Below are 24,830 nucleotides of genomic sequence, written 5' to 3' on the forward strand. Positions count from 1 at the left end.
TCATTCATTTCATTTGCATCCACTCTGAGCCTGGATTTGAGAATGTTATCTCACTCATGTTCATCCAAACCACCTAGTGTGAACCAGGGTCAAACCACCCAGTGTGAACCAGGGTCAAACCACCCAGTGTGAACCAGGGTCAAACCACCTAGTGTGAACCAGGGTCAAACAATTGGGAACTTACAAATGAGGCCCCACTAACAATCAAATATTCTAAGAGTTCTGCCTGCAACAGTGAATGACGTATCAGAGAGATATCATCCTTTAACCCTTGTGTTATCTTCGGGTCATTCTGACCCATCAGTCATTGTGACCCACCGTCGTATTGTGACAAATTTACCTCATACAAAAACAAAGTGAAGCATTTTCTTTTAACTGTCGGGCTGTCTCAGACCCCCCACATTGGAATGGTTAAAAGAAAATTATTTGTATTTGTTTTTGTATTGGGTAAAATTGGGTAAACACAACGATGGTTCGTTATGAACCTTTGGGTCATGTGACCCGAAGGCAGCACGAGGGTTAACACGTGTTTCCTTTACCACTTGAATCAGCAGCACTGGGAGTTGAAATGGAGCCACATGTCACTTCTTTCTTGAAATCTTCCTGGTAAAGTCCATCCCTCCTCCAGACCCTTAGTCTTTATGGTTCTTCTCAGTTAGCCGCTTTGAGAATGCAGCAGTGTGCTCCTTATGTAGAAAGTCCACAATAAAACAGGGATGGGGAGTGAGGCTGAGTAGTTATATATTGTGGGTCACTCAAACCATCTCACAGCTAAAACTGACACAGCACTTATTGTACATTAATATCTTCATGCAGATAAACTAAATGGCAAATATATACTGATGAAGAAGGCCTCACATTTACTTGGCTGGTAAACAGATTGATGACAGCTACTGTAATCAGTCCATTTCACACATTGTACACAAGTTATTTTGGACACTGTACGAAAACGTACTAAAAGACTACTACCATACACAACATTGATTCCCATGTACTCAAGATGTTTTCATACTTTAGTTGTATGTTTTTTTTACTATACACATTTTCACACAAATGCTTTTAAGAGGCCAGAACATTTTTTACAAAATGAACATCAAGGATTTTTTTTGTAGAGATGGGATACAGTCTTTAAAGGCATTTCCACATTCCAATGTCCATCTCCTTCAGTTCATGGTGGGACTCCTTTCTTTGAATGTCCAAGGAACATCTCTTCCTGTACAGTCAGTGTGTCTCTGTGGTCTTTTCCCTTCAAAGCCGTCCATGAAGAGCTCAGTGAAATTGGGCCAGAGCCATTCAGATGCATGCGTGTTGAATGAACAAAAAGGTGGTATGCTGGCTGATTGGCTTTAGCGGGTGTGCTTATACAAGATTGGTTCGGGGGGGGGGGGGGGGGTCACCATAGCTTCTTTTTGGTCCTTTGGGTGTCGGTGACTTGAATCCTTATAAAGACTATACTGTCGGAAAATATGTTCCAGTGAGGGATGGGGGGGGGAGTAGATCTCCTTTCTTCATCACACTGGGGGTATCCTCCTGGGGTCAGTCAGGTAGACCAGTTGGGTGGGGGCTTTATGAGGAACTGCTACTGGTAGTGGTGGATGCCTACAAATGAGAAAAGAGAATTAGACAAAGAGGGGCAGGGCCAGAATTGTTTCCAGCCTTGTGAATGGCCAGACTCTGTCATGTCTCATGCAGCCATAGTCTGTCACTCAGACAGGGGATTCAGGCAGAATGAGGGTGGGGGCAGACCCTAGGAAATATGACATGTAGTGGTGAGACTATCAATGAACACACCATGCTCCAAGATTACATGAGGGGAGGGGGGTGGTGGTTGCTAAGTAACTGGGTGATTCGTTTCCCTTTGCATCCCCCTGCACAAAGAATTAGGTCCCAAATTGTGTTGCAGCAGACAGGAATTAACGCTTCCTCTCTATGTGAACTTGCTTACAGTAAATTAAAACACTCATTAATCACACCAGAAATAAAAAACAATTAAATCCAACAAGCATATCAAATATACAATATGTGTGACTACACTAAATAAATTAGTGATGGGACTACGAGGGATGAACACAGATTAATATCACATGCACCAGACTGTAAGAGAGTATACTGACTGTAAGCTAAAGACATACAGGGCTATATGCGTTTCTGTAGCAGAATCGTCTGAGCATGTGTGTGTTCTTTCTGTTGTAGGACAAAGCATCAGTGATGTCAGTGAAAGCCTGGGGCAGAAGGGCTGTTGTCAGGTACCTCAGTCAGGGGGAGCAGACACTCAGTGATGGGTGAATATAAAGAGGACCAGTTACACCGACTCGGAATGAGTCTTTTCCTAGACTAAAAGTATCAAAATATGCTCTATTGTATGAGGGGTTAGCATCATGTATGAGACAAAAGCATGGGATGGGGGGCATACCTCAATCCATCTCCATAATTCTTATTAACACAGAGCCCCTGCCAAATATATATGAATATTGTTGTTAGCAACTCATCACATCATAGCTATATTATTGGCAGAGGATATTAATGCGGTGGTAATGTTAGACCAAGTTTAGCCCATGTACGAAGAGGTCTGAGGCCTCGGGGTGAGAGGTCACACGCACACAGCGTTAGGAGCAAGGGTGCTCGATGTCAACAGATAAGGCTTTTGTTCACAACAACCACAGCTCCTCCTCGGAGAAGACCAAAAACATAGGACAGAAGGCAAAACTCTGACAACAAAACCAAACAACACCAAAACACTCATTTGTGTAAGGTCATTCAAGAGAGGGGGTGGGGGTGTGGGTCCGGGTCAGGACGGGGGAGTGAGACTCCTGCATACCTCCAGCTGCAGGATGGACTTCCCTCATTTAGAGTACTTTAGAGCAGGAAGAAAAGAAACAATCATTTTAATGGTCAGGTCATTGTAAACACATAAGATGAAATCCTGTAATGTATGACTAACCTTATGGTTATCTTATAGTTTGACTCACATACACTATATGTTCATTTGTGAAGGAAAGATAGTCATATTGATGTATGTCATAATAATATTATTCTAGGGTTCGGTAATGGTATGATCGACAGTGGCAAGAGAGCATGGCTAGAGAACTCCATCTGCATCTGGAAAAAAAAATCTGGTTAGAAAGTTGACATTCTCAGCAGTTACTCAAGCATGTATGCACACACATATACATACAAAAAACACATTCTGCAGATACCTACCTTTTCAACACATATCTCTAAAAGTGTAATGTCTGTAACATTGCATCCAACTGGACGCTATTGATCCAGACTGGCCCAACTACAATTAAACACATATAAACACTGTCATAAACACGGACATACAGTAGAGGCAGTGAAACCAGGCTATAATTCAACAGCTGGACTTGCTACAAAAGACCAGTGTTATGCAGAGCAGAAAAGAATGTCAGCCCCCCAAAGCCTGTGTCCCCCACCCCCCTCCCTCCCTCCCTCCCTCTCTCTCTCTCATACTGCAGACCTTCTCCATGCTCCCATTTCCCTTCAGGATGACGTAAGGACAAATGAGAGGGAGAGGAGGGAAAAGGAGGAGGGAGCCTCTGCAGCACTGACAGAGAGGGTGGCTAGCAGCACGCTGGCCTGGGCTGGGACAGATACAGAGAGGGTGCGTGAACAGCTGGAGATTGTAGCGTTTAAATCAAAGGACATCAACGGGGTTGTTCATAGTGCATGGAATTTACTGATATAGCACATTGCTATAACTGAATGAACTGGTCATGTGGCTACAGTGTAGGAGAGAAAATTGTATTAAAAAATGGCCTGTATGGGAATCCCAGAGGGTGTCTTTCAGACTCTTTATGGTTGGATCGTATACCAACGTATACAAACATTAATGCTTGTTAGCTCCAAAAAGCGATTCTGGCATCGGTCACTCTGCTGAAATATAGGCCACAGAGTGGCAAACACTGCTACAACACGCAACTCAACCTGTCACACCATATTAGAGAAGGCTAGTAGGAGCAGGTTGTTGCAGCTGTTCACTGAGGTGCCAGGGGGAATAAATGTGATTAAAACCACAGGTAAAGGCTTTCTGCCACGAGAAGAGAGCTAAGCCTGGGGTGAGGATTACTGATGGAGCAGAAACACACCTGTTTTGTTTTTTTTGCATTGAGAATGAAAGGACAGATGTGACAATGATTTGTAAAAGAGGTTTATTTAATCAAGTTCAATTTTATGGTACATGTCATCCTCTCCAAATATACACTTTGATAAAGTGTGAATGTGGGCACGTTAAAACCTGTTTAAATAATCTAAAGCTTGGCCTCTTCCTAAATAATGTCTATACAAACTTGCATGTAAAAGTTAAACACTGTTCCTATCTACAACATTGGTACTAATCCAGTCAGATCAGAGATTTCTCCATAGGAAGGGAAGAAAAAAGGGTAATTATTGGGAGGGGACAAGTTTTACTTTTAGATTTTGTTGGATTGTTTTCTTTACTTATAAGTTGTATTATATGTTGTTTTGTGAAACACAAAATGACACAAGCTCAAAAGATGTCACATGAGGTTGTGAAGTATTTAGGACAGCTGTGCTTAAAGATATTTGAATGTGCACAAATGCGGTTTGGCAATTAGAGTAGAATGGTGAGTAACCTTCCTGAGACCAGGGAAAGTGTTCAGAACCCAAGGAGATACCCCTTGGCTTTAGATCACCAGTTTAGGATTTCCTTCATGTGGAAGGCCTTGCACAAAAGTTCACTCTGTAAAACTCAAGTAATGAGCTTTGGAGTGTTGAAGGAGTGAAAACTCAAACTTCAGTTTTTTAAGGTGCTTAAGTTGGAATACAGCTGAAAGTCATGCTTACCTGCAGAGTAGAAGCAGCTGAGTCGCTGGTCTCTGTCAGTCCCGTGCTTCTTGGAATACTGGACACGATATATCTGGATCCCTTTGGCACAGGCTGTCTGACTACCAGCTTTCCCTTCCTCGTCTCCGCTAGAAACAGACTGTACCAGTACGCATCGTTGGAGACCAGGGTGGAATCCGCGATGGTGGAGTTCCTCTCGCTGATCACGCTGTTCCTGCAGGGAGGAGCCGCTTTGCTGGGCTTCGGTTTCTGACACTTCAGCACGCAGGTGACCAATATGGTTATCAGTAACAGAAACGACACCGAGCCCAGTCCGATCACCAGATACAGGTTGAGGTCTGAGAAGATGTCATATTCTAGAGGCACTTCAGTCATGTCAGAGTAGGCTTTAACAGCAGTCTCCACCGTGGAGAGCTTGATGGTGACTGTAGCAGAGAGCGCAGGCTCTCCGTTGTCCTTGGCGATGACAACCAGCCGTTGGTGATGCGGATCTCTGTAACTGAACATTCTCATAGTCCTGATCTCTCCGTTGTATTGATCCAGACTGAATAAGGTGGCGTCAGTCACCTGGAGAAACTGGTATGTTATCCGAGAGTTTTTTACAGAGTCCGTGTCTATAGCTATCACCTTGGAAACAAGGCATCCTTTATCGGTGGATCTGGGGATCTTTTCCTCGACTAACGAGCCGTGTGCACGCCACGGAGAGACGATGACTGGTGTGTTGTCATTCTGGTCCACAATAACAATGTGCACAGTCACGTTACTGCTGAGTGGAGGGACACCAGAGTCTCTGGCCTCAATATGGAAAAGAAACTCCTTCTCTATTTCATAGTCAAACGTCTTTAGTGAGTAAAGATTACCATTCTCTGGATTGATGGAGAACAGCATGGACATGGAGGTGTTCACTATCTCCTTTTCTATGATGAAATAAACAAGATACTGGTTTTCATGGAGGTCAGGATCAAACGCAGTGAGGGAACTTAACAAGGCCCCAGGGGCATTATTCTCAGTAACGGGTATAGTGTAGAACGACTGAGGGAACTGTGGAACGTTGTCGTTAACGTCCAGTAGTTCTAAAGTCATAGTTTCATTGTCAGATAACGGAGGGGATCCCCTGTCTGTAACAGTGAAAGTGATGTCATATTCTGGCACTTTCTCTCTGTCTAAAGGCTCTGAAACTACCAACTCATAATAGTTATCAGAAGACTCTCTAAACGCAAATGGCAAACCCTTTGAGATATGTATATCAACTACTCCATTTTCACCAGAGTCTTTATCACTGACACTAACTACAGCTATCACAGTATCAACTGCTACATTCTCCTTGACTGGACTCTGGAATGATTTGATGGATATTTCAGGATGATTATCATTCATATCTGTGACCAGAATATTTAGCTTGCACTGACCTGATAAAGGATTGCTACCTTGATCAGTTGCAATAACTTCCATGTCATAAATTCTGAAATCTTCATAATTAATCATTTCTTTTACTCGGATTTCCCCTGTTTTAGGATTCAAACTGAAAGTGCTTTGCGTTTTTTCTGATGTGTACAAACTAAAAGAATAAGATATTTCCGAGTTGGTGCCCTCATCTGGATCCGTTGCGTTAAATTGAAATACTAGACTTCCTATTGGAGAGTTTTCCATTAAATTAATTTTGTATACATCTTGGTCAAACTGAGGGGCGTTGTCATTGGTATCGAGTACTCGAACAATAATACTGGCTGTGCCGGAGCGGGTGGGGACTCCACCGTCTACAGCGGTGAGTATGAGATTATGAACAGCGTGCTCTTCTCGGTCTAAAGCCTTCTTCAGAATCAAATCTGCAAATTTGGACCCGTCCCTCCCAGTCTGAACTTCAATATTAAAATGTTCACTTTCCCTTAAGTAGTAGGTTTTAACGGAGTTCGAACCAACGTCAGGGTCGATGGCATTATTTAGAGAAAATCTCTCGCCAGCTGGAGTGGACTCGGAGATGTCAAGGTGCATTGTATCCCTTCTGAAATATGGCGCATTGTCATTAATATCCATGATTTCCAGTTCGATGTTAAACATTCGTATTGGGTTTTCGATTGTAGCATCTACTTTCATGAAGCACGTTGTGGCTGTTTTGATAGCGCAAATAAATTCTCGGTCTATCTTCTCAACAACATACAATTCTCCAGTTTCTTTGTTGACATCCAAATATTTCTTATTTCCGATAATGTCTAAACGCATTTTCCGTCTGCTCAGTGTCTTCACGTCTAGTCCCAGATCAGCAGCTAAATTGGCGACAACCGAGCCTTCCTCCATTTCCTCTGGGATAGAATAGTGTGTTACAGCAGAAGCTAAGTCCTGGGCGGCAGAGATAAGAAGAAACACAGAAACGTACCTTATCCATGTGTGAACTAACGAATTCGTTTCCATCGTTCGAAAACGTTGCACCTTGCGCGTTTGTACAGGTGAAAAAAAGGCAACTGTAAACGCGAATAGAAGCGAGTGTATTGCCGACCGGGTGGTCTATCAGAGGGGTAGGTAGATTGGCTGTTTGGGAGCTGTCTCTGTTCCAAACTATTTGCTTTTCATATGACGAAGTGTCATGGCGAGCATGACATCACAAAAGGAGGCCTTTTACTAGTAAGTAGCGACGCTTGGCGCATTTTATTGGTCTTTTTCTGTCAGAATCAAAATTACAGTTTACACTAAAAGGAAGTACAATTTTGTCAAAAGTAGCCTAGGTCTAATGGTATCCTTTATGAGTGAAGAAATATCTTACTCGAGCCATACTCTTGTCATTTAAAGGACACTAAGTCACGAAAGTAAGGAAATGCACTTATAGAAATTGGCCATAATTGATTGTCTAATTTATTGAAATTATCTTACCTGCAGAGTAGAAGCGGCTGAGTCGCTGGTCTCTGTCAGTCCCGTGCTTCTTGGAATACTGGACACGATATATCTGGATCCCTTTGGCACAGGCTGTCTGACTACCAGCTTTCCCTTCCTCGTCTCCGCTAGAAACAGACTGTACCAGTACGCATCGTTGGAGACCAGGGTGGAATCCGCGATGGTGGAGTTCCTGTCGCTGATCACGCTGTTCCTGCAGGGAGGAGCCGCTTTGCTGGGCTTCGGTTTCTGACACTTCAGCACGCAGGTGACCAATATGGTGATCAGCAACAGAAACGACACCGAGCCCAGTCCGATCACCAGGTACAGGTTGAGGTCTGAGAAGATGTCATATTCTAAAGGCACTTCAGTCATGTCAGAGTAGGCTTTAACAGCAGTCTCCACCGTGGACAGCTTGATGGTGACTGTAGCAGAGAGTGCAGGCTCTCCGTTGTCCTTGGCGATGACAACCAGCCGTTGGTGACGCGGATCTCTGTAACTGAACATTCTCATAGTCCTGATCTCTCCGTTGTATTGATCCAGACTGAATAACGTGGCGTCAGTGACCTGGAGAAACTGATATGTAATGCGCGAGTTCTGTACCGAGTCCGTGTCTATTCCTATCACTTTGGAAACAAGGGATCCTTTATCGGTGGATCTGGGGATCTTTTCCTCCACCACGGACCCGTGCGCGCGCCACGGAGAGACTATGACTGGTGTGTTGTCATTCTGATCCACAATAATGATGTGCACAGTCACGTTACTGCTGAGTGGAGGAACACCAGAGTCTCTGGCCTCAATGTGGAAAAGAAACTCCTTCTCTATCTCATAGTCAAACGTCTTTAGTGCGTAAAGATTACCATTCTCTGGATTGATGGAGAACAGCATGGACATGGAGGTGTTCACTATCTCCTTTTCTATGATGAAATACACGAGATACTGGTTTTCATGGAGGTCAGGATCAAACGCAGTGAGGGAGCTTAACAAGGCCCCAGGGGCATTATTCTCAGTAACGGGTATAGTGTAGAACGACTGAGGGAACTGTGGAACGTTGTCGTTAACGTCCAGTAGTTCTAAAGTCATCGTTTCATTGTCAGATAACGGAGGGGATCCCCTGTCTGTAACAGTGAAAGTGATGTCATATTCTGGCACTTTCTCTCTGTCTAAAGGCTCTGAAACCACCAACTCATAATAGTTATCAGAAGACTCTCTAAACGCAAATGGTAAATTATTTGGAATTTGTAAACTAACTACTCCATTTTCACCAGAATCTTTATCACTGACACTAACCACAGCAATCACTGTATCTAAGGCTATATTTTCCTTGATTGGACTCTGGAATGATTTAATGGATATTTCAGGATGATTATCATTCATATCTGTAACTAAAATTGTTAGTTTACACTGACCTGATAAAGGATGAATGCCTTTATCAGTCGCTATTACATCCATATCATACATTTTGAAATCCTCATAATTAATCATTTCCTTCACCGTTAATTCCCCAGTATTCGGGTTTAAACTGAATGTGTTTTGTGTTTTCTCAGATGTATACAAACTATATGAATATACTATATCTGAATTGGATCTTTCGTCTAAGTCAGTCGCATTCAGTTTAACAACAAGTGTCCCAATAGGAGAGTTTTCCATCACGTTAATTGTATACGTTTCTTTGTCGAACTGAGGGGCGTTGTCATTCGTATCTAACACACGAACAATAACACTGGCTGTACCGGACCGCGTAGGGACTCCGCCATCTACAGCGGTGAGTATTAGATTATGAATCGCCTGCTCTTCTCTGTCTAAAGCCTTTGTCAAAATCAAATCTGCAAACTTTGACCCATCTCTACCTGTCTGTAGTTCAATACTAAAGTGGTCGCTTTCGCCAAGATAATATGTCTTAACAGAATTTATACCAACATCTGGATCTACCGCATTGCTGAGAGAGAATCTCTCCCCAGCTGAAGTGGACTCGGAAATATCAAGATGTATTGCTTCTCTTCGGAATTGTGGAGCGTTATCGTTAATATCCAGAATTTCTAATTCAATGTTAAAAATCCTCAAAGGGTTTTCAAGTATCACCTCCATTTTTAGATAACATGTAGTCTTAGTTATGCAAAGATATTCCCGGTCAATCTTTTCGATAATAAAAAGCTCTCCAGTTTCTTTGTTCACGTTTAGATATTTTTTGTTGGCGATTATGTCCAGACGCATTTTACGCTCGTTCAGAGTTTTGACATCCAAGCCTAAATCTGCAGCCAAATTGGCGACCACGGAGCCTACTTTCATTTCCTCAGGTATAGAATAATGCGTTACTGCAGACCCTGTGTCCAACGTGGCAGATAAAATAAGAAAAACCGAGACATACCTTGTCCAAGACTGCGCTTTTAAATACAACTCCATTGTTACAGATGCTCCACGCCTAAAGACGTTGCTACAAGATGTTATTTTATGTTCGGCATGTATATAACTCCTGTCGATACAAGATTAATCCATTAGACATTTAAATGCAAGCAATAACGTAATAATGATATTTCTTGAACGGTGGATTCTGTACCGCGGAGTTGTCCACTATCTTCTGCCTTCCTCATTATGACGCACTCATGATGACGACAACCTCACAACCCGGTACGATTTATTAGCCAACAGCGACGCAGTGTGCATTGCCTTGCACCCTTCGTTTCGATGATTACATTTAGTATTTCACAACTAATCAAAATTACGTCTACAAATCGGGTGAAAATACGTATGTGCTTAAATATAAGGGTCTAGGATGACCTTGCTAGGCAGTAGTGGTTGGGATAAACGCCATTGCAAAGGACTCGTAATATGGATGGAGAAATGACATTAGAATCTCAGTCTGTGGCCCAGTCAGCCTATAATGATTGTAGATGCTTAACATATTTGCTTGTTTTACCTGCAGAGTAGAAGCAGCTGAGTCGCTGGTCTCTGTCAGTCCCGTGCTTCTTGGAATACTGGACACGATGTATCTGGATCCCTTTGGCACAGGCTGTCTGACTACCAGCTTTCCCTTCCTCGTCTCCGCTAGAAACAGACTGTACCAGTACGCATCGTTGGAGACCAGGGTGGAATCCGCGATGGTAGAGTTCCTCTCGCTGATCACGCTGTTCCTGCAGGGAGGAGCCGCTTTGCTGGGCTTCGGTTTCTGACACTTCAGTACGCAGGTGACCAATATGGTGATCAGTAACAGAAACGACACCGAGCCCAGTCCGATCACCAGGTACAGGTTGAGGTCTGAGAAGATGTCATATTCTAGAGGCACTTCAGTCATGTCAGAGTAGGCTTTAACAGCAGTCTCCACCGTGGAGAGCTTGATGGTGACTGTAGCAGAGAGCGCAGGCTCTCCGTTGTCCTTGGCGATGACAACCAGCCGTTGGTGACGTGGATCTCTGTAACTAAACATTCTCATAGTCCTGATCTCTCCGTTGTATTGATCCAGACTGAATAAGGTGGCATCAGTCACCTGGAGAAACTGGTATGTTATCCGAGAGTTTTGTACCGAGTCAGTGTCTATTGCTATCACTTTGGAAACCAAAGATCCTTTATCGGTGGATCTGGGGATCTTTTCCTCCACCACGGACCCTTGCGCGCGCCACGGAGAGACGATGACTGGTGTGTTGTCATTCTGGTCCACAATAACAATGTGCACAGTCACGTTACTGCTGAGTGGAGGGACACCAGAGTCTCTGGATTCAATGTGGAAAAGAAACTCCTTCTCTATTTCATAGTCAAACGTCTTTAGTGCGTAAAGATTACCATTCTCTGGATTGATGGAGAACAGCATGGACATGGAGGTGTTCACTATCTCCTTTTCTATGATAAAATAAACGAGATACTGGTTTTCATGGAGGTCAGGATCAAACGCAGTGAGGGAACTTAACAAGGCCCCAGGTGCGTTATTCTCTGTAACGGGTATAGTGTAGAACGACTGAGGGAACTGTGGGACGTTGTCGTTAACGTCCAGTAGTTCTAAAGTCATAGTTTCATTGTCAGATAACGGAGGGGATCCCCTGTCTGTAACAGTGAATGTGATGTCATATTCTGGTACTTTCTCTCTGTCTAAAGGCTCTGAAACTACCAACTCATAATAGTTATCAGAAGATTCTCTTAGCGCAAAAGGTAAATTTCGTTGAATATTTAAATCCACTTCTCCATTTTTACCAGAGTCCTTGTCACCAATACTAACCACAGCTATCACTGTATCTACTGCTACATTCTCCTTGATTGGACTCTGGAATGATTTAATTGATATTTCAGGGTGATTATCATTCATATCTGTGACTAGAATTGTTAGCTTGCATTGTCCAGATAATGGACTAGCTCCTTTATCCGTGGCTATTACCTCCATATCATATATTTTGAAATCCTCAAAGTTAATCATTTCCTTCACCGTTATTTCTCCAGTATTTGGATTTAAACTGAATGTGTTTTGTGATTTCTCAGGTGTATACAGACTATATGAGTATACAATATCTGAATTAGACCCCTCATCTAAGTCAATCGCATTCAGTTTAACAACAATGCTTCCAATAGGGGAGTTTTCTATCACGTTCATTGTATACGTTTCCTCGTCAAACTGAGGCGCGTTGTCATTCGTATCTAGTACACGAACAATAATGCTGGCTGTACCGGAGCGCGTGGGTACTCCCCCATCAACAGCAGTGAGTATTAGATTATGAACAGCCTGCTCCTCTCTGTCTAAAGCCTTTTTCAAAATCAAATCTGCGAACTTTGACCCATCCCTACCGGTTTGCACTTCAATATTGAAGTGATCGCTTTCGCTAAGATAGTATGTCTTAACTGAATTTGTACCAACATCGGGGTCAACAGCATTGCTCAGAGAGAATCTCTCCCCAAATGGTGTGGACTCAGAAATATCCAGATGTATTGCATCTCTTCGGAATTGTGGGGCGTTGTCGTTGATATCCAAAATTTCTAACTCGATGTTAAAAATCCTTAAAGGGTTTTCAATTATCACCTCCATTTTCAAATAACAGGATGTCGATGACTTTGTGTTGCAGATATACTCCCTGTCTATCTTCTCGACAATGAACAGCTCTCCAGTTTCTTTGTTCACGTCTAGATATTTTTTGTTGGCGATAATGTCTAGACGCATCTTGCGTTTGTTCAGAGTTTTGACATCCAAGCCCAGATCTCCAGCCAAATTGGCGACCACGGAGCCTACTTTCATTTCCTCAGGTACAGAATAGTGCGTTACTGCAGACCCTGTGTCCAACGTGGCCGATAAAACTAGGAAAAGCGAGACATACCTTTGCCAAGGCTGTTGGTTATACAACTCCATTGTTGCACCTGCTCCGTGTGTAAAGACGTCGTATTTAAATGTTGTTTCGTGTAGCGTGTATGTCACGATTGTATATGTATATATTGTATATATACTGTAGGTCTATATATATAATCTTAGTCCACTTGGCATATCAATGCATGCCATAACGTCTTAGTCATATCATTCGTAAACGTTGGATTCAGCACCGCGGAGCTGTCCACTATTCATCCTCTGCCTTCCTCATTATGACGCACTGTCATGGCGACCACGACCTCACAAGCCCGTGCGTTTTCTTAGCCAACAGCGACACAGTGTGCATGTCTCTTGCCCTTAATATCGATTTTTACTTTTAGGCTTAAGCAGCTAGTGTAAATTGGGTGAACATACCAATTATGTTCTACAAGAGTCTAGTATTACTTTGCTAGGCAGGAGTGGTTTGAATTAGTGTCGTTTTAATTGAATACTAATTTGGGAGGAACATTCAAGTGAAATCTCAGTATGTGGCACAAAATGACAAAGGCCTGTATAATGGTTGTAGACCCAGAACATGTAGGCTAGTTTACCTGCAGAGTAGAAGCAGCGGAGTCGCTGGTCTCTGTCAGTCCCGTGCTTCTTGGAATACTGGACACGATGTATCTGGATCCCTTTGGCACAGGCTGTCTGACTACCAGCTTTCCCTTCCTCGTCTCCGCTAGAAACAGGCTGTACCAGTACGCATCGTTGGAGACCAGGGTGGAATCCGCGATGGTGGAGTTCCTCTCGCTGATCACGCTGTTCCTGCAGGGAGGAGCCGCTTTGCTGGGCTTCGGTTTCTGACACTTCAGCACGCAGGTGACCAAGATGGTGATCAGTAACAGAAACGACACCGAGCCCAGTCCGATCACCAGATACAGGTTGAGGTCTGAGAAGATGTCATATTCTAGAGGCACTTCAGTCATGTCAGAGTAGGCTTTAACAGCAGTCTCCACCGTGGAGAGCTTGATGGTGACTGTAGCAGAGAGCGCAGGCTCTCCGTTGTCCTTGGCGATGACAACCAGTCGTTGGTGTCGCGGGTCTCTGTAACTGAACATTCTCATAGTCCTGATCTCTCCGTTGTATTGATCCAGACTGAATAACGTGGCTTCAGTCACCTGGAGAAACTGGTATGTTATCCGAGAGTTCTGGACAGAGTCCGTGTCTATAGCTATCACCTTGGAAACCAGGGATCCTTTATCGGTGGATCTGGGGATCTTTTCCTCGACTACCGATCCATGAGCGCGCCACGGAGAGACGATGACTGGTGTGTTGTCATTCTGGTCCATAATAACAACGTGCACAGTCACGTTACTGCTGAGTGGAGGGACACCAGAGTCTCTGGCCTCAATGTGGAAAAGAAACTCCTTCTCTATCTCATAGTCAAACGTCTTTAGTGCGTAAAGATTACCGTTCTCCGGATTGATGGAGAACAGCATGGTCATGGAGGTGTTCACTATCTCCTTTTCTATGATGAAATAAACTAGATACTGGTTTTCATGGAGGTCAGGATCATACGCAGTGAGGGAACTTAACAAGGCCCCAGGGGCGTTATTCTCAGTAACGGCTATAGTGTAGAAAGACTGAGGGAACTGTGGGACATTGTCGTTAACGTCCAGTAGTTCCAAAGTCATAGTTTCATTGTCAGATAACGGAGGGGATCCCCTGTCTGTAACAGTGAAAGTGATGTCATATTCTGGTACTTTCTCTCTGTCTAAAGGCTCTGAAACTACCAACTCATAATAGTTATCAGAAGACTCTCTTAGCGCAAAAGGTAAATTATTTGGAATATGTAAATCAACTACACCATTTTCACCTGAATCTTTGTCACTGACACTAACCACGGCAATCACTGTATCTACTGCTACATTCTCCTTGATTGGACTCTGGAATGATTTGATGGATATTTCAGGGTGATTATCATTCATATCTGTGACTAGAATAGTTATTTTACACAGACCTGATAAAGGATGGGCTCCCTTGTCTGTTGCTATGACTTCCATGTCATAAATCCGAAAGTCTTCATAATTAATCATTTCTTTCACCGTGATCTCACCGGTGTTGGGGTTTAAGATGAATGTGTTTTGAGTTTTCTCAGACGTATACAAACTATAGGAGTACATCATTTCAGAGTTGCTTCCCTCATCTAAGTCAGTTGCATTCATTTTAAGCACAACGCTTCCAATTGGAGAATTTTCCACTACGTTAACGTTGAAAGTCTCTCTGTCAAAGAGAGGGGCGTTGTCATTCGTGTCTAAGACGCGAACAATTATACTTGCTGTACCGGAACGGGTGGGGACTCCGCCGTCTATAGCGGTGAGAATTAGATTATGAATAGCTTGCGCCTCTCGGTCCAAAACTTTTTTCAGAATCAAATCAGCAAACTTTGACCCATCTCTACCAGTCTGGATTTCTATATCGAAATGCTCACTTTCGCTTAAAATATATGTTCGTACGGAATTTGAACCAACGTCAGGGTCGACTGCATTGTTAACAGAAAAACGTTCTCCAGCCTGGGTTGCTTCAGATATATCCAGATTGATGGTGTCCCTTCGAAAATGAGGCGCGTTGTCGTTAATATCTAGTATCTCTATTTCGATGTAAAATATCCGCTGGGGGTTTTCTATTATCGCCTCCATTTTAAGGAAACAAGACGTCGATGTCTTAGTTGTACATAGATACTCCCTGTCGATTCTCACTACAATGTACAGCTCTCCTGTGTCTTTGTTCACATCCAGATATTTTTTGTTAGCTATGACGTCTAAACGCATATTCCTATTGGTTAGTGTTTTCACATCCAACCCCAAATCAGTGGCTAAATTTGCGACCACAGAACCTTCCTCCATTTCCTCCGGGATAGAATAGTGTGTAACTGCAGACACTGCGTTCAGCATTGCAGAGAAAATTAGAAAGACCGAGACGTACCTCTCACAGCGTGTTGTTGTGAAAGACGCCTCCATTGTCCTTTTCATCCTATTTCTTACTATCAGTCAATGGAAAGGAATATCCGATTATCGAGTTAGAAGGTGAAACTTAAACGTTGGCACAACTTTGAAATTTAAAAGATTCCAGTCAAGTCAAAAATAACCTTTTATTTCCGAGGGGTTCAGCACCGAGTTGTTCAGCACCGAGGAGCTGTCCACTGTTTATTTTCTGACTTCCAAATATGACGCACTGTCATGGCGACCATGACTTCAAGGTCCAGTGTATTTCATTGGCAGACAGCGACACATTGAGTAAGTAACAAGTCGGTACAGTGATTTTTATAATGGGAACTAGTCTCGGTGTTGGCTAAAAGCAAAATCATAAAACAAGGGTTCGAGACGATTAATGTCCCTTGCATTTTTTGGGGGAAAAGGATGATATTGGCTAGGATTTGGTTTGGAAAGATAGACTTTTTTTAAGGCCATGGTTTTGTGTTTGTATTGGCGGTAGGATAGTTAGCAGTCTCAATCTTTTGTAAAATGTATTTGGGGTGATATCACCATGACAATTAGGTAGGCAACAGCTGATGGGATACCGTTAATTAAGTACCAATAGATTGGGTAATCAGTTTTCTCACCTGCAGAGTAGAAGCAGCTGAGTCGCTGGTCTCTGTCAGTCCCGTGCTTCTTGGAATACTGGACACGATATATCTGGATCCCTTTGACACAGGCTGTCTGACTACCAGCTTTCCCTTCCTCGTCTCCGCTAGAAACAGACTGTACCAGTACGCATCGTTGGAGACCAGGGTGGAATCCGCGATGGTGGAGTTCCTCTCGCTGATCACGCTGTTCCTGCAGGGAGGAGCCGCTTTGCTGGGCTTCGGTTTCTGACACTTCAGCACGCAGGTGACCAATATGGTGATCAGTAACAGAAACGACACCGAGCCCAGTCCGATCACCAGGTACAGGTTGAGGTCTGAGAAGATGTCATATTCTAGAGGCACTTCAGTCATGTCAGAGTAGGCTTTAACAGCAGTCTCCACCGTGGAGAGCTTGATGGTGACTGTAGCAGAGAGTGCAGGCTCTCCGTTGTCCTTGGCGATGACAACCAGCCGTTGGTGACGCGGATCTCTGTAACTGAACATTCTCATAGTCCTGATCTCTCCGTTGTATTGGTCCAGACTGAATAACGTGGCGTCAGTCACCTTGAGAAACTGGTATGTTATTCGAGAGTTTTGTACCGAGTCCGTGTCTATTGCTATCACTTTGGAAACAAGGGATCCTTTATCGGTGGATCTGGGGATCTTTTCCTCCACCACGGACCCGTGCGCACGCCACGGAGAGACGATGACTGGTGTGTTGTCGTTCTGGTCCACAATAACAATGTGCACAGTCACGTTACTGCTGAGTGGAGGGACACCAGAGTCTCTGGCCTCAATGTGGAAAAGAAACTCCTTCTCTATTTCATAGTCAAATGTCTTTAGTGCGTAAAGATTACCGTTCTCCGGATTGATGGAGAACAGCATGGACATGGAGGTGTTCACTATCTCCTTTTCTATGATGAAATAAACTAGATACTGGTTTTCATGGAGGTCAGGATCATACGCAGTGAGGGAACATAACAAGGCTCCAGGGGCGTTATTCTCAGTAACGGGTATAGTGTAGAACGACTGAGGGAACTGTGGGACATTGTCGTTAACGTCCAGTAGTTCTAAAGTCATTGTTTCATTATCAGATAACGGAGGGGATCCCCTGTCTGTAACGGTGAATGTGATGTCATATTCTGTCACTTTCTCTCTGTCTAAAGGCTCTGAAACCACCAATTCATAATAGTTATCAGAAGATTCTCTAAGCGCAAATGGTAAATTCTTCTGAATTTTTATATCAACTACTCCATTTTCACCAGAATCTTTATCACCGACACTTACCACTGCTATCACTGTATCAACTGCTACATTCTCCTTGATTGGACTGTTGAATGATTTAATGGATATTTCAGGATGATTATCATTCATATCTGTGACTAGAATTGTTAGCTTACAGTGACCTGATAAAGGATTGGCGCCTTTGTCCGTTGCTATGACTTCCATGTCATAAATCTTAAAGTCTTCAAAATTAATCATTTCCTGCACCGTTATTTCCCCAGTATTGGGGTTTAAACTGAATGTGTTCTGTGTTTTCTCAGAGGTATACAAACTGTAAGAGTAAACAATGTCTGAATTGGATCCTTCGTCTAAGTCAGTGGCATTCAGTTTAACAACAACACTTCCAATAGGGGAGTTTTCCATCACGTTAATGTTATATGTTTCCTTATCAAACTGAGGGGCGTTGTCATTCGTATCTAGTACACGAACAAAGATGTTGGCTGTACCGGAGCGCGTCGGGACTCCGCCATCTACTGCGGTGAGAATTAGATTATGAACACCCTGCTCCTCACGATCTAAAGCCTTCTTCAAAATCAAATCAGCAAATTTTGTCCCGTCTCTCCCTGTCTGAATTTCTAAACTAAAGCGATCACTTTCGCTCAGATGGTATGTTTTAACTGAATTACTGCCGACATCCGGATCTACTGCATTGTTCAGCGAGAACCGTTCTCCTACTTGAGAGGACTCCGATATGTCCAAATGCATTTCATCTCTTCTAAAATAAGGTGCGTTGTCGTTTATGTCCATTATTTCCAGTTCGATATTAAACATTCGTAAGGGATTTTCAATTGTAACGTCCAGTTTCAAAAAACAATTCGTTTTGGAAGAACTGCAAAGATGCTCTCTATCCATCTTCCGTAAAATGTACAGTTCACCCGTTTCTTTGTTAACCTCCAGGTACTTTATAGGGGCAACAACATCCAGTCGCATTTGCCTTCTATTCAATGTTTTAACGTCCAGACCCAAATCAGATGCTAGGTTTGCAACAACAGATCCTTCCTCCTTTTCCTCTGGAATAGAATAGTGCGTAACTGCAGACACTGTGTTAAGAAGGACAATGCAAAGAAGAAAAACCGAGACGTACCTCTGCCATTTTCTAGCGTTAATGTTCGTATCCATTGCCGTTTCTTTATGCCCTCTTTTGTGCAATATAGCTATCTCAAAATGTATTTAAACTAGGCTATATATAGTTCATGTTGAATGGAAAGCTGTATCCCAAGTTACCTGACGTTGTAAATGAAGACAAGGATCGGTATTTTGCAGTCCACTGTTAATTCTCTGACTACCTATGACGCACTGTCATGGTGGCCATTGCATCACAGCCGTGTGTATTTAACTGCCCAACAGCGACCCATTGTGCAAATTACAAGTCTCTACACTTTGACATTATGTTATTAATGCAGTCTTTGAGGCAAAAAAAAAAAGATCTTTCAAGTATCTAGAATGACAGCTACAACTTTAACCAACTATGTGTTAAATCCTACCTGCAGAGTAGAAGCAGCTGAGTCACTGGTCTCTGTCAGTCCCGTGCTTCTTGGAATACTGGACACGATGTATCTGGATCCCTTTGGCACAGGCTGTCTGACTACCAGCTTTCCCTTCCTCGTCTCCGCTAGAAACAGGCTGTACCAGTACGCATCGTTAGAGACCAGGGTGGAATCCGCGATGGTGGAGTTCCTCTCGCTGATCACGCTGTTCCTGCAGGGAGGAGCCGCTTTGCTGGGCTTCGGTTTCTGACACTTCAGCACGCAGGTGACCAATATGGTGATCAGTAACAGAAAAGACACCGAGCCCAGTCCGATCACCAGATACAGGTTGAGGTCAGAGAAGATGTCATATTCTAGAGGCACTTCAGTCATGTCAGAGTAGGCTTTAACAGCAGTCTCCACCGTGGAGAGCTTGATGGTGACTGTAGCAGAGAGCGCAGGCTCTCCGTTGTCCTTGGCGATGACAACCAGCCGTTGGTGACGTGGGTCTCTGTAACTGAACATTCTCATAGTCCGGATCTCTCCGTTGTATTGATCCAGACTGAACAACGTGGCGTCAGTCACCTGGAGAAACTGGTATGTTATCCGAGAGTTCTGTACCGAGTCAGTGTCTATAGCTATCACCTTGGAAACCAGGGATCCTTTATCGGTGGATCTGGGGATCGTTTCCTCGACTACTGATCCATGTGCGCGCCACGGAGAGACGATGACTGGTGTGTTGTCATTTTGGTCCACAATTACAATGCGAACAGTCACGTTACTGCTGAGTGGAGGGACACCAGAGTCTCTGGATTCAATGTGGAAAAGAAACTCCTTCTCTATCTCATAGTCAAATGTCTTTAGTGCGTAAAGATTACCATTCTCTGGATTGATGGAGAACAGCATGGACATGGAGGTGTTCACTATCTCCTTTTCTATGATAAAATAAACTAGATACTGGTTTTCATGGAGGTCAGGATCAAACGCAGTGAGGGAACGTAACAAGGCCCCAGGGGCGTTATTCTCAGTAACGGGTATAGTGTAGAAAGACTGAGGAAACAGTGGGACGTTGTCGTTAACGTCCAGTAGTTCTAAAGTCATGGTTTCATTGTCAGATAACGGAGGGGATCCCCTGTCTGTAACAGTGAAAGTTATGTCATATTCTGGCACTTTCTCTCTGTCTAAAGGCTCTGAAACTACCAACTCATAAAAGTTATCAGAAGATTCTCTTAGCGCAAAAGGTAAATTATTTGGAATATGTAAATCCACTTCTCCATTTTTACCAGAGTCCTTGTCGCCAATACTAACTACTGCTATCACTGTATCTAATGCTACATTCTCCTTGATTGGACTCTGGAATGATTTAATGGATATTTCAGGATGATTATCATTCATATCTGTTACCAGAATGGTTAATTTACACTGGCCTGATAATTGATTCGCGCCCTTATCAGTTGCTATTACCTCCATGTCATATATTCTAAAATCTTCATAATTGATCATTTCCTTAATCGTTATTTCTCCAGTGTTAAGGTTTAGACTAAATGTTTCTTGTGTTTTTTCAGACGTGTAAAGACTATATGAGTATACTATGTCTGAATTTGTCCCCTCGTCTAAATCAGTTGCATTCAGTTTGACCACAAGTCTACCAATTGGCGAATTTTCTACAACGTCTATAGTGTAGCTTTCTTTATCGAATTGAGGGGCGTTGTCATTTGTATCTAACACGCGAATAATTATGCTGGATGTACCAGAGCGCGTGGGTATGCCGCCGTCCACAGCTGTAAGTATTAGATTATGAACAGCCTGGTCCTCTCTGTCTAAAGCCTGCTTTAAAATCAAATTAGTGAATTTTGATCCATCACGGCCTGTCTGAATTTCAATGTTGAAATGATCACTTTCACTCAAGTAATAGGTTTTGATAGAATTTGTACCAATGTCCGGGTCTACAGCGTTGGTCAATGAGAATCTTTCGCCAGCAGGGGTAGACTCAGATATATCCAAATGCATTGTATCTCTTCGAAAGTTAGGTGCATTGTCGTTAATGTCCAGGACTTCTAATTCAATATTAAACATCCGTATCGGATTTTCAATTGTAGCATCCAATTTAAGAAAGCATGTTGTTTTTGATATGCAAAGGTATTCCCTGTCGATTTTCTCAACGACGTACAGTTCCCCAGTTTCTTTGTTCACATCTAAGTATTTCTTATTAGCGATTACATCCAAGCGCATTTTCCTTTTACTAAGAGTTTTAACATCAAGTCCCAAATCCGCGGCTAAATTTGCTACTACCGAACCTTCCTTCAGTTCTTCTGGAATAGAATAGTGCGTCACTGCAGAAATTGTGTTCAGAGCGGCAAAAGAAATAAGCAAGACCGAAACGTACCATCTCCACGCCTGGGCATCAATGTGTAGCTCCATTGTTCAACAACACTGACAAAATTGTCTTATAATACAGTATATCGTCACAGAATGTGGTTTGTCCTCTAAAATTATGTGAACATGTTATGAACCTTCTTCTTATTCAATGGTCTTGTGATGTACTATTGCAGATATCCTTTCTCTACCCGATGGCGGAGTCAGCACCTGCAGCTGTTCCACACTATGACGCCCAACATGGCGATCGTGACATCACAAATGAATGGTTAAGCTGGTTAACAGCGACGCTGTGCGCATATGACCGGTTAGCACAACTCGGGTCATGTCATTATATCGGGACCATGGAGGACGTTTTGAGAGACGATTAAAAAAAAATGTATACGTCTGAAACAGTATGACTCTGTAGCCTACTACCAAACGTCTTACCTGAAGATTCACTCCTCGTAAGAAGACAGAATATTACTATCTTACCTGCAGAGTAGAAGCAGCTGAGTCGCTGGTCTCTGTCAGTCCCGTGCTTCTTGGAATACTGGACACGATGTATCTGGATCCCTTTGGCACAGGCTGTCTGACTACCAGCTTTCCCTTCCTCGTCTCCGCTAGAAACAGGCTGTACCAGTACGCATCGTTGGAGACCAGGGTGGAATCCGCGATGGTGGAGTTCCTCTCGCTGATCACGCTGTTCCTGCAGGGAGGAGCCGCTTTACTGGGCTTCGGTTTCTGACACTTCAGCACGCAGGTGACCAATATGGTGATCAGCAACAGAAACGACACCGAGCCCAGTCCGATCACCAGATACAGGTTGAGGTCAGAGAAGATGTCATATTCTAGAGGCACTTCAGTCATGTCAGAGTAGGCTTTAACAGCAGTCTCCACCGTGGAGAGCTTGATGGTGACTGTAGCAGAGAGTGCAGGCTCTCCGTTGTCCTTGGCGATGACAACCAGCCGTTGGTGACGCGGGTCTCTGTAACTGAACATTCTCATAGTCCGGATCTCTCCGTTGTATTGATCCAGACTGAATAACGTGGCGTCAGTCACCTGGAGAAACTGGTATGTTATTCGAGAGTTTTGTACCGAGTCAGTGTCTATTGCTATCACTTTGGAAACAAGGGATCCTTTATCGGTGGATCTGGGAATCTTTTCCTCGACTACAGATCCATGTGCGCGCCACGGAGAGACAATAACTGGTGTGTTGTCATTTTGGTCCACAATTACAACGTGAACAGTCATGTTACTGCTGAGTGGAGGGACACCGGAGTCTCTGGTCTCAATGTGGAAAAGAAACTCCTTCTCTATTTCGTAGTCAAACGTCTTTAGTGCGTAAAGATTACCGTTCTCCGGATTGATGGAGAACAGCATGGACATGGAGGTGTTCACTATCTCCTTTTCTATGATAAAATAAACTAGATACTGGTTTTCATGGAGGTCAGGATCAAACGCAGTGAGGGAACTTAACAAGGCTCCAGGTGCGTTATTCTCTGTAACAGGTATAGTGTAGAACGACTGAGGGAACTGTGGAACGTTGTCGTTAATGTCCAGTAGTTCTAAAGTCATAGTTTCATTATCAGATAACGGAGGGGATCCCCTGTCTGTAACAGTGAAAGTGATGTCATATTCTGGGACCTTTTCTCTGTCTAAAGGCTCTGAAACTACCAACTCATAATAGTTATCAGAAGACTCTCTAAGTGCAAAAGGTAAATTATTCTGAATTTTTAAATCAACTACTCCATTTTCACCAGAATCTTTATCATTGACACTAACCACAGCAATCACTGTATCTACTGCTACATTTTCCCTGATTGGACTCTGGAATGATTTGATGGATATTTCAGGGTGATTATCATTCATATCGGTGACTAGAATTTTTAGTTTGCATTGTCCTGATAAAGAATGTATTCCTTTATCCGTTGCTATGACCTCCATGTCATACATCCTAAAGTCTTCATAATTAATCATATCCTTCACTGATATTTCCCCAGTATTTGAGTTTAAACTGAACGTGGTCTGTGTTTTCTCAGATGTATACAAACTGTATGAGTATACTATATCTGAATTAGACCCCTCGTCCAAGTCAGTTGCATTTAGCTTCACCACAATGCTTCCAATAGGGGAGTTTTCCATCACGTTAATTGTATATGTTTCCTCATCAAACAGTGGGGCGTTGTCATTGGTATCTAGTACCCGAACAATGATACTGGCTGTGCCCGTGCGCGTGGGGACTCCGCCATCTAATGCGGTAAGGATTAAATTGTGTACAGCTTGTTCTTCTCGGTCTAAAGTCTTTTTCAATATTAAATCAGCAAATTTTGACCCATCTCTTCCCGCTTGAATTTCAATGGCAAAATGATCACTTTCGCTCAAAAGATACGTTTTCACTGAGTTTAAACCAACATCAGAGTCGACGGCATTGTTCACTGAAAAACGTTCACCCGCCTGGGTTGATTCTGAAATGTCCAGGTTGATTTTGTCTCTGCGAAAATGCGGTGCGTTATCATTAATATCCATTATCTCTAATTCGATGTAGAATATCCGCTGAGGGTTTTCAATTATTGCTTCCATTTTTAAATAACAAGATGTCTTGGCGGGACAAAGAAGCTCTCTATCAATCCTTTCCAAAATGTACAGTTCTCCCGTTTCTTTCTTAACGTCAAGATACTTCTTATTTGCAATGACATCTAACCGCAAGTTTCGTTTACTTAACGTTTTCGCATCCAGACCCAAATCAGAGGCTAAATTGGCAACCACAGAACCTTCCTCCATTTCCTCAGGAATAGAATAGTGTGTAACTGCAGACGCTACGTTCAGAATGGCAGAGAAAAGAAGAAATACCAAGACGTACCTCTCACAATGTTTTGCTGTGATAGACCTGTCCATTTTCTTTAAGATTCTTCCTTTATGCTATGAGTAAGCTAAAATACAGTTTCAGTCAGCAAATCGGAAGGTGAACGTTAGGCATTTTCGAAATGTAGCCGGAATAAATATGAGCGAAAAAGAGCTCACGATTTTAGGTAGGCTATTCAGCACCGTGGAGCTGTCCACTGTTGCTTCTCTGACTTTAAAAATGTGACGCAATGCCATGGCGACCATGACATCACTGTCAAGTGTGTTTCGTTGGCAAACAGCGACACTT

The 24,830-nt window shown here is 43.1% G+C and overlaps 4 protein-coding genes across 8 annotated transcripts; all 4 read right to left on the bottom strand.

Annotated features, from left to right (window-relative positions):
* Positions 1-694: 694 nt before the first annotated feature.
* LOC134032189 (protocadherin alpha-C2-like) lies at positions 695-13,357 on the bottom strand. Of its 5 annotated transcripts, none has more exons than XR_009931994.1 (3): positions 7,690-7,819; positions 2,819-2,854; positions 695-1,599 (listed from the first exon to the last, which is right to left on the bottom strand). XR_009931994.1 is itself a non-coding variant. In XM_062476058.1 (3 exons), the coding sequence occupies exons 1-2, from the start codon at positions 13,010-13,012 to the stop codon at positions 2,843-2,845; spliced, it is 2,418 nt and encodes an 805-aa protein (XP_062332042.1). In that variant the 5' UTR covers positions 13,013-13,357; the 3' UTR covers positions 695-1,599; positions 2,819-2,842. The 5 variants fall into 5 exon arrangements, 4 of the variants coding, with proteins under 4 accessions (XP_062332042.1, XP_062332041.1, XP_062332040.1 ...); XM_062476058.1 differs by lacking the exon at positions 7,690-7,819 and adding an exon at positions 10,607-13,357; XM_062476057.1 differs by lacking the exon at positions 7,690-7,819 and adding an exon at positions 4,825-7,665.
* Positions 13,358-16,517: 3,160 nt separating this feature from the next.
* On the bottom strand, positions 16,518-19,208 carry LOC134032989 (protocadherin alpha-C2-like). Its single transcript, XM_062477081.1, has one exon. The coding sequence runs from the start codon at positions 18,972-18,974 to the stop codon at positions 16,533-16,535; it is 2,442 nt and encodes an 813-aa protein (XP_062333065.1). The 5' UTR covers positions 18,975-19,208; the 3' UTR covers positions 16,518-16,532.
* A 113-nt stretch (positions 19,209-19,321) lies between these two features.
* Positions 19,322-21,880, bottom strand: LOC134032863 (protocadherin alpha-C2-like). Its single transcript, XM_062476920.1, has one exon. It carries the CDS (start codon positions 21,740-21,742, stop codon positions 19,322-19,324), a length of 2,421 nt encoding a protein of 806 aa, XP_062332904.1. The 5' UTR covers positions 21,743-21,880.
* A 282-nt stretch (positions 21,881-22,162) lies between these two features.
* LOC134032465 (protocadherin alpha-C2-like) lies at positions 22,163-24,737 on the bottom strand. The gene has a single exon (XM_062476436.1). It carries the CDS (start codon positions 24,572-24,574, stop codon positions 22,163-22,165), a length of 2,412 nt encoding a protein of 803 aa, XP_062332420.1. The 5' UTR covers positions 24,575-24,737.
* Between the last annotated feature and the right edge of the window lie 93 nt (positions 24,738-24,830).

This window comes from Osmerus eperlanus, chromosome 13, assembly GCF_963692335.1.
Source record: "Osmerus eperlanus chromosome 13, fOsmEpe2.1, whole genome shotgun sequence".
In the NCBI taxonomy this organism is placed as follows: Eukaryota; Metazoa; Chordata; class Actinopteri; order Osmeriformes; family Osmeridae; genus Osmerus; species Osmerus eperlanus.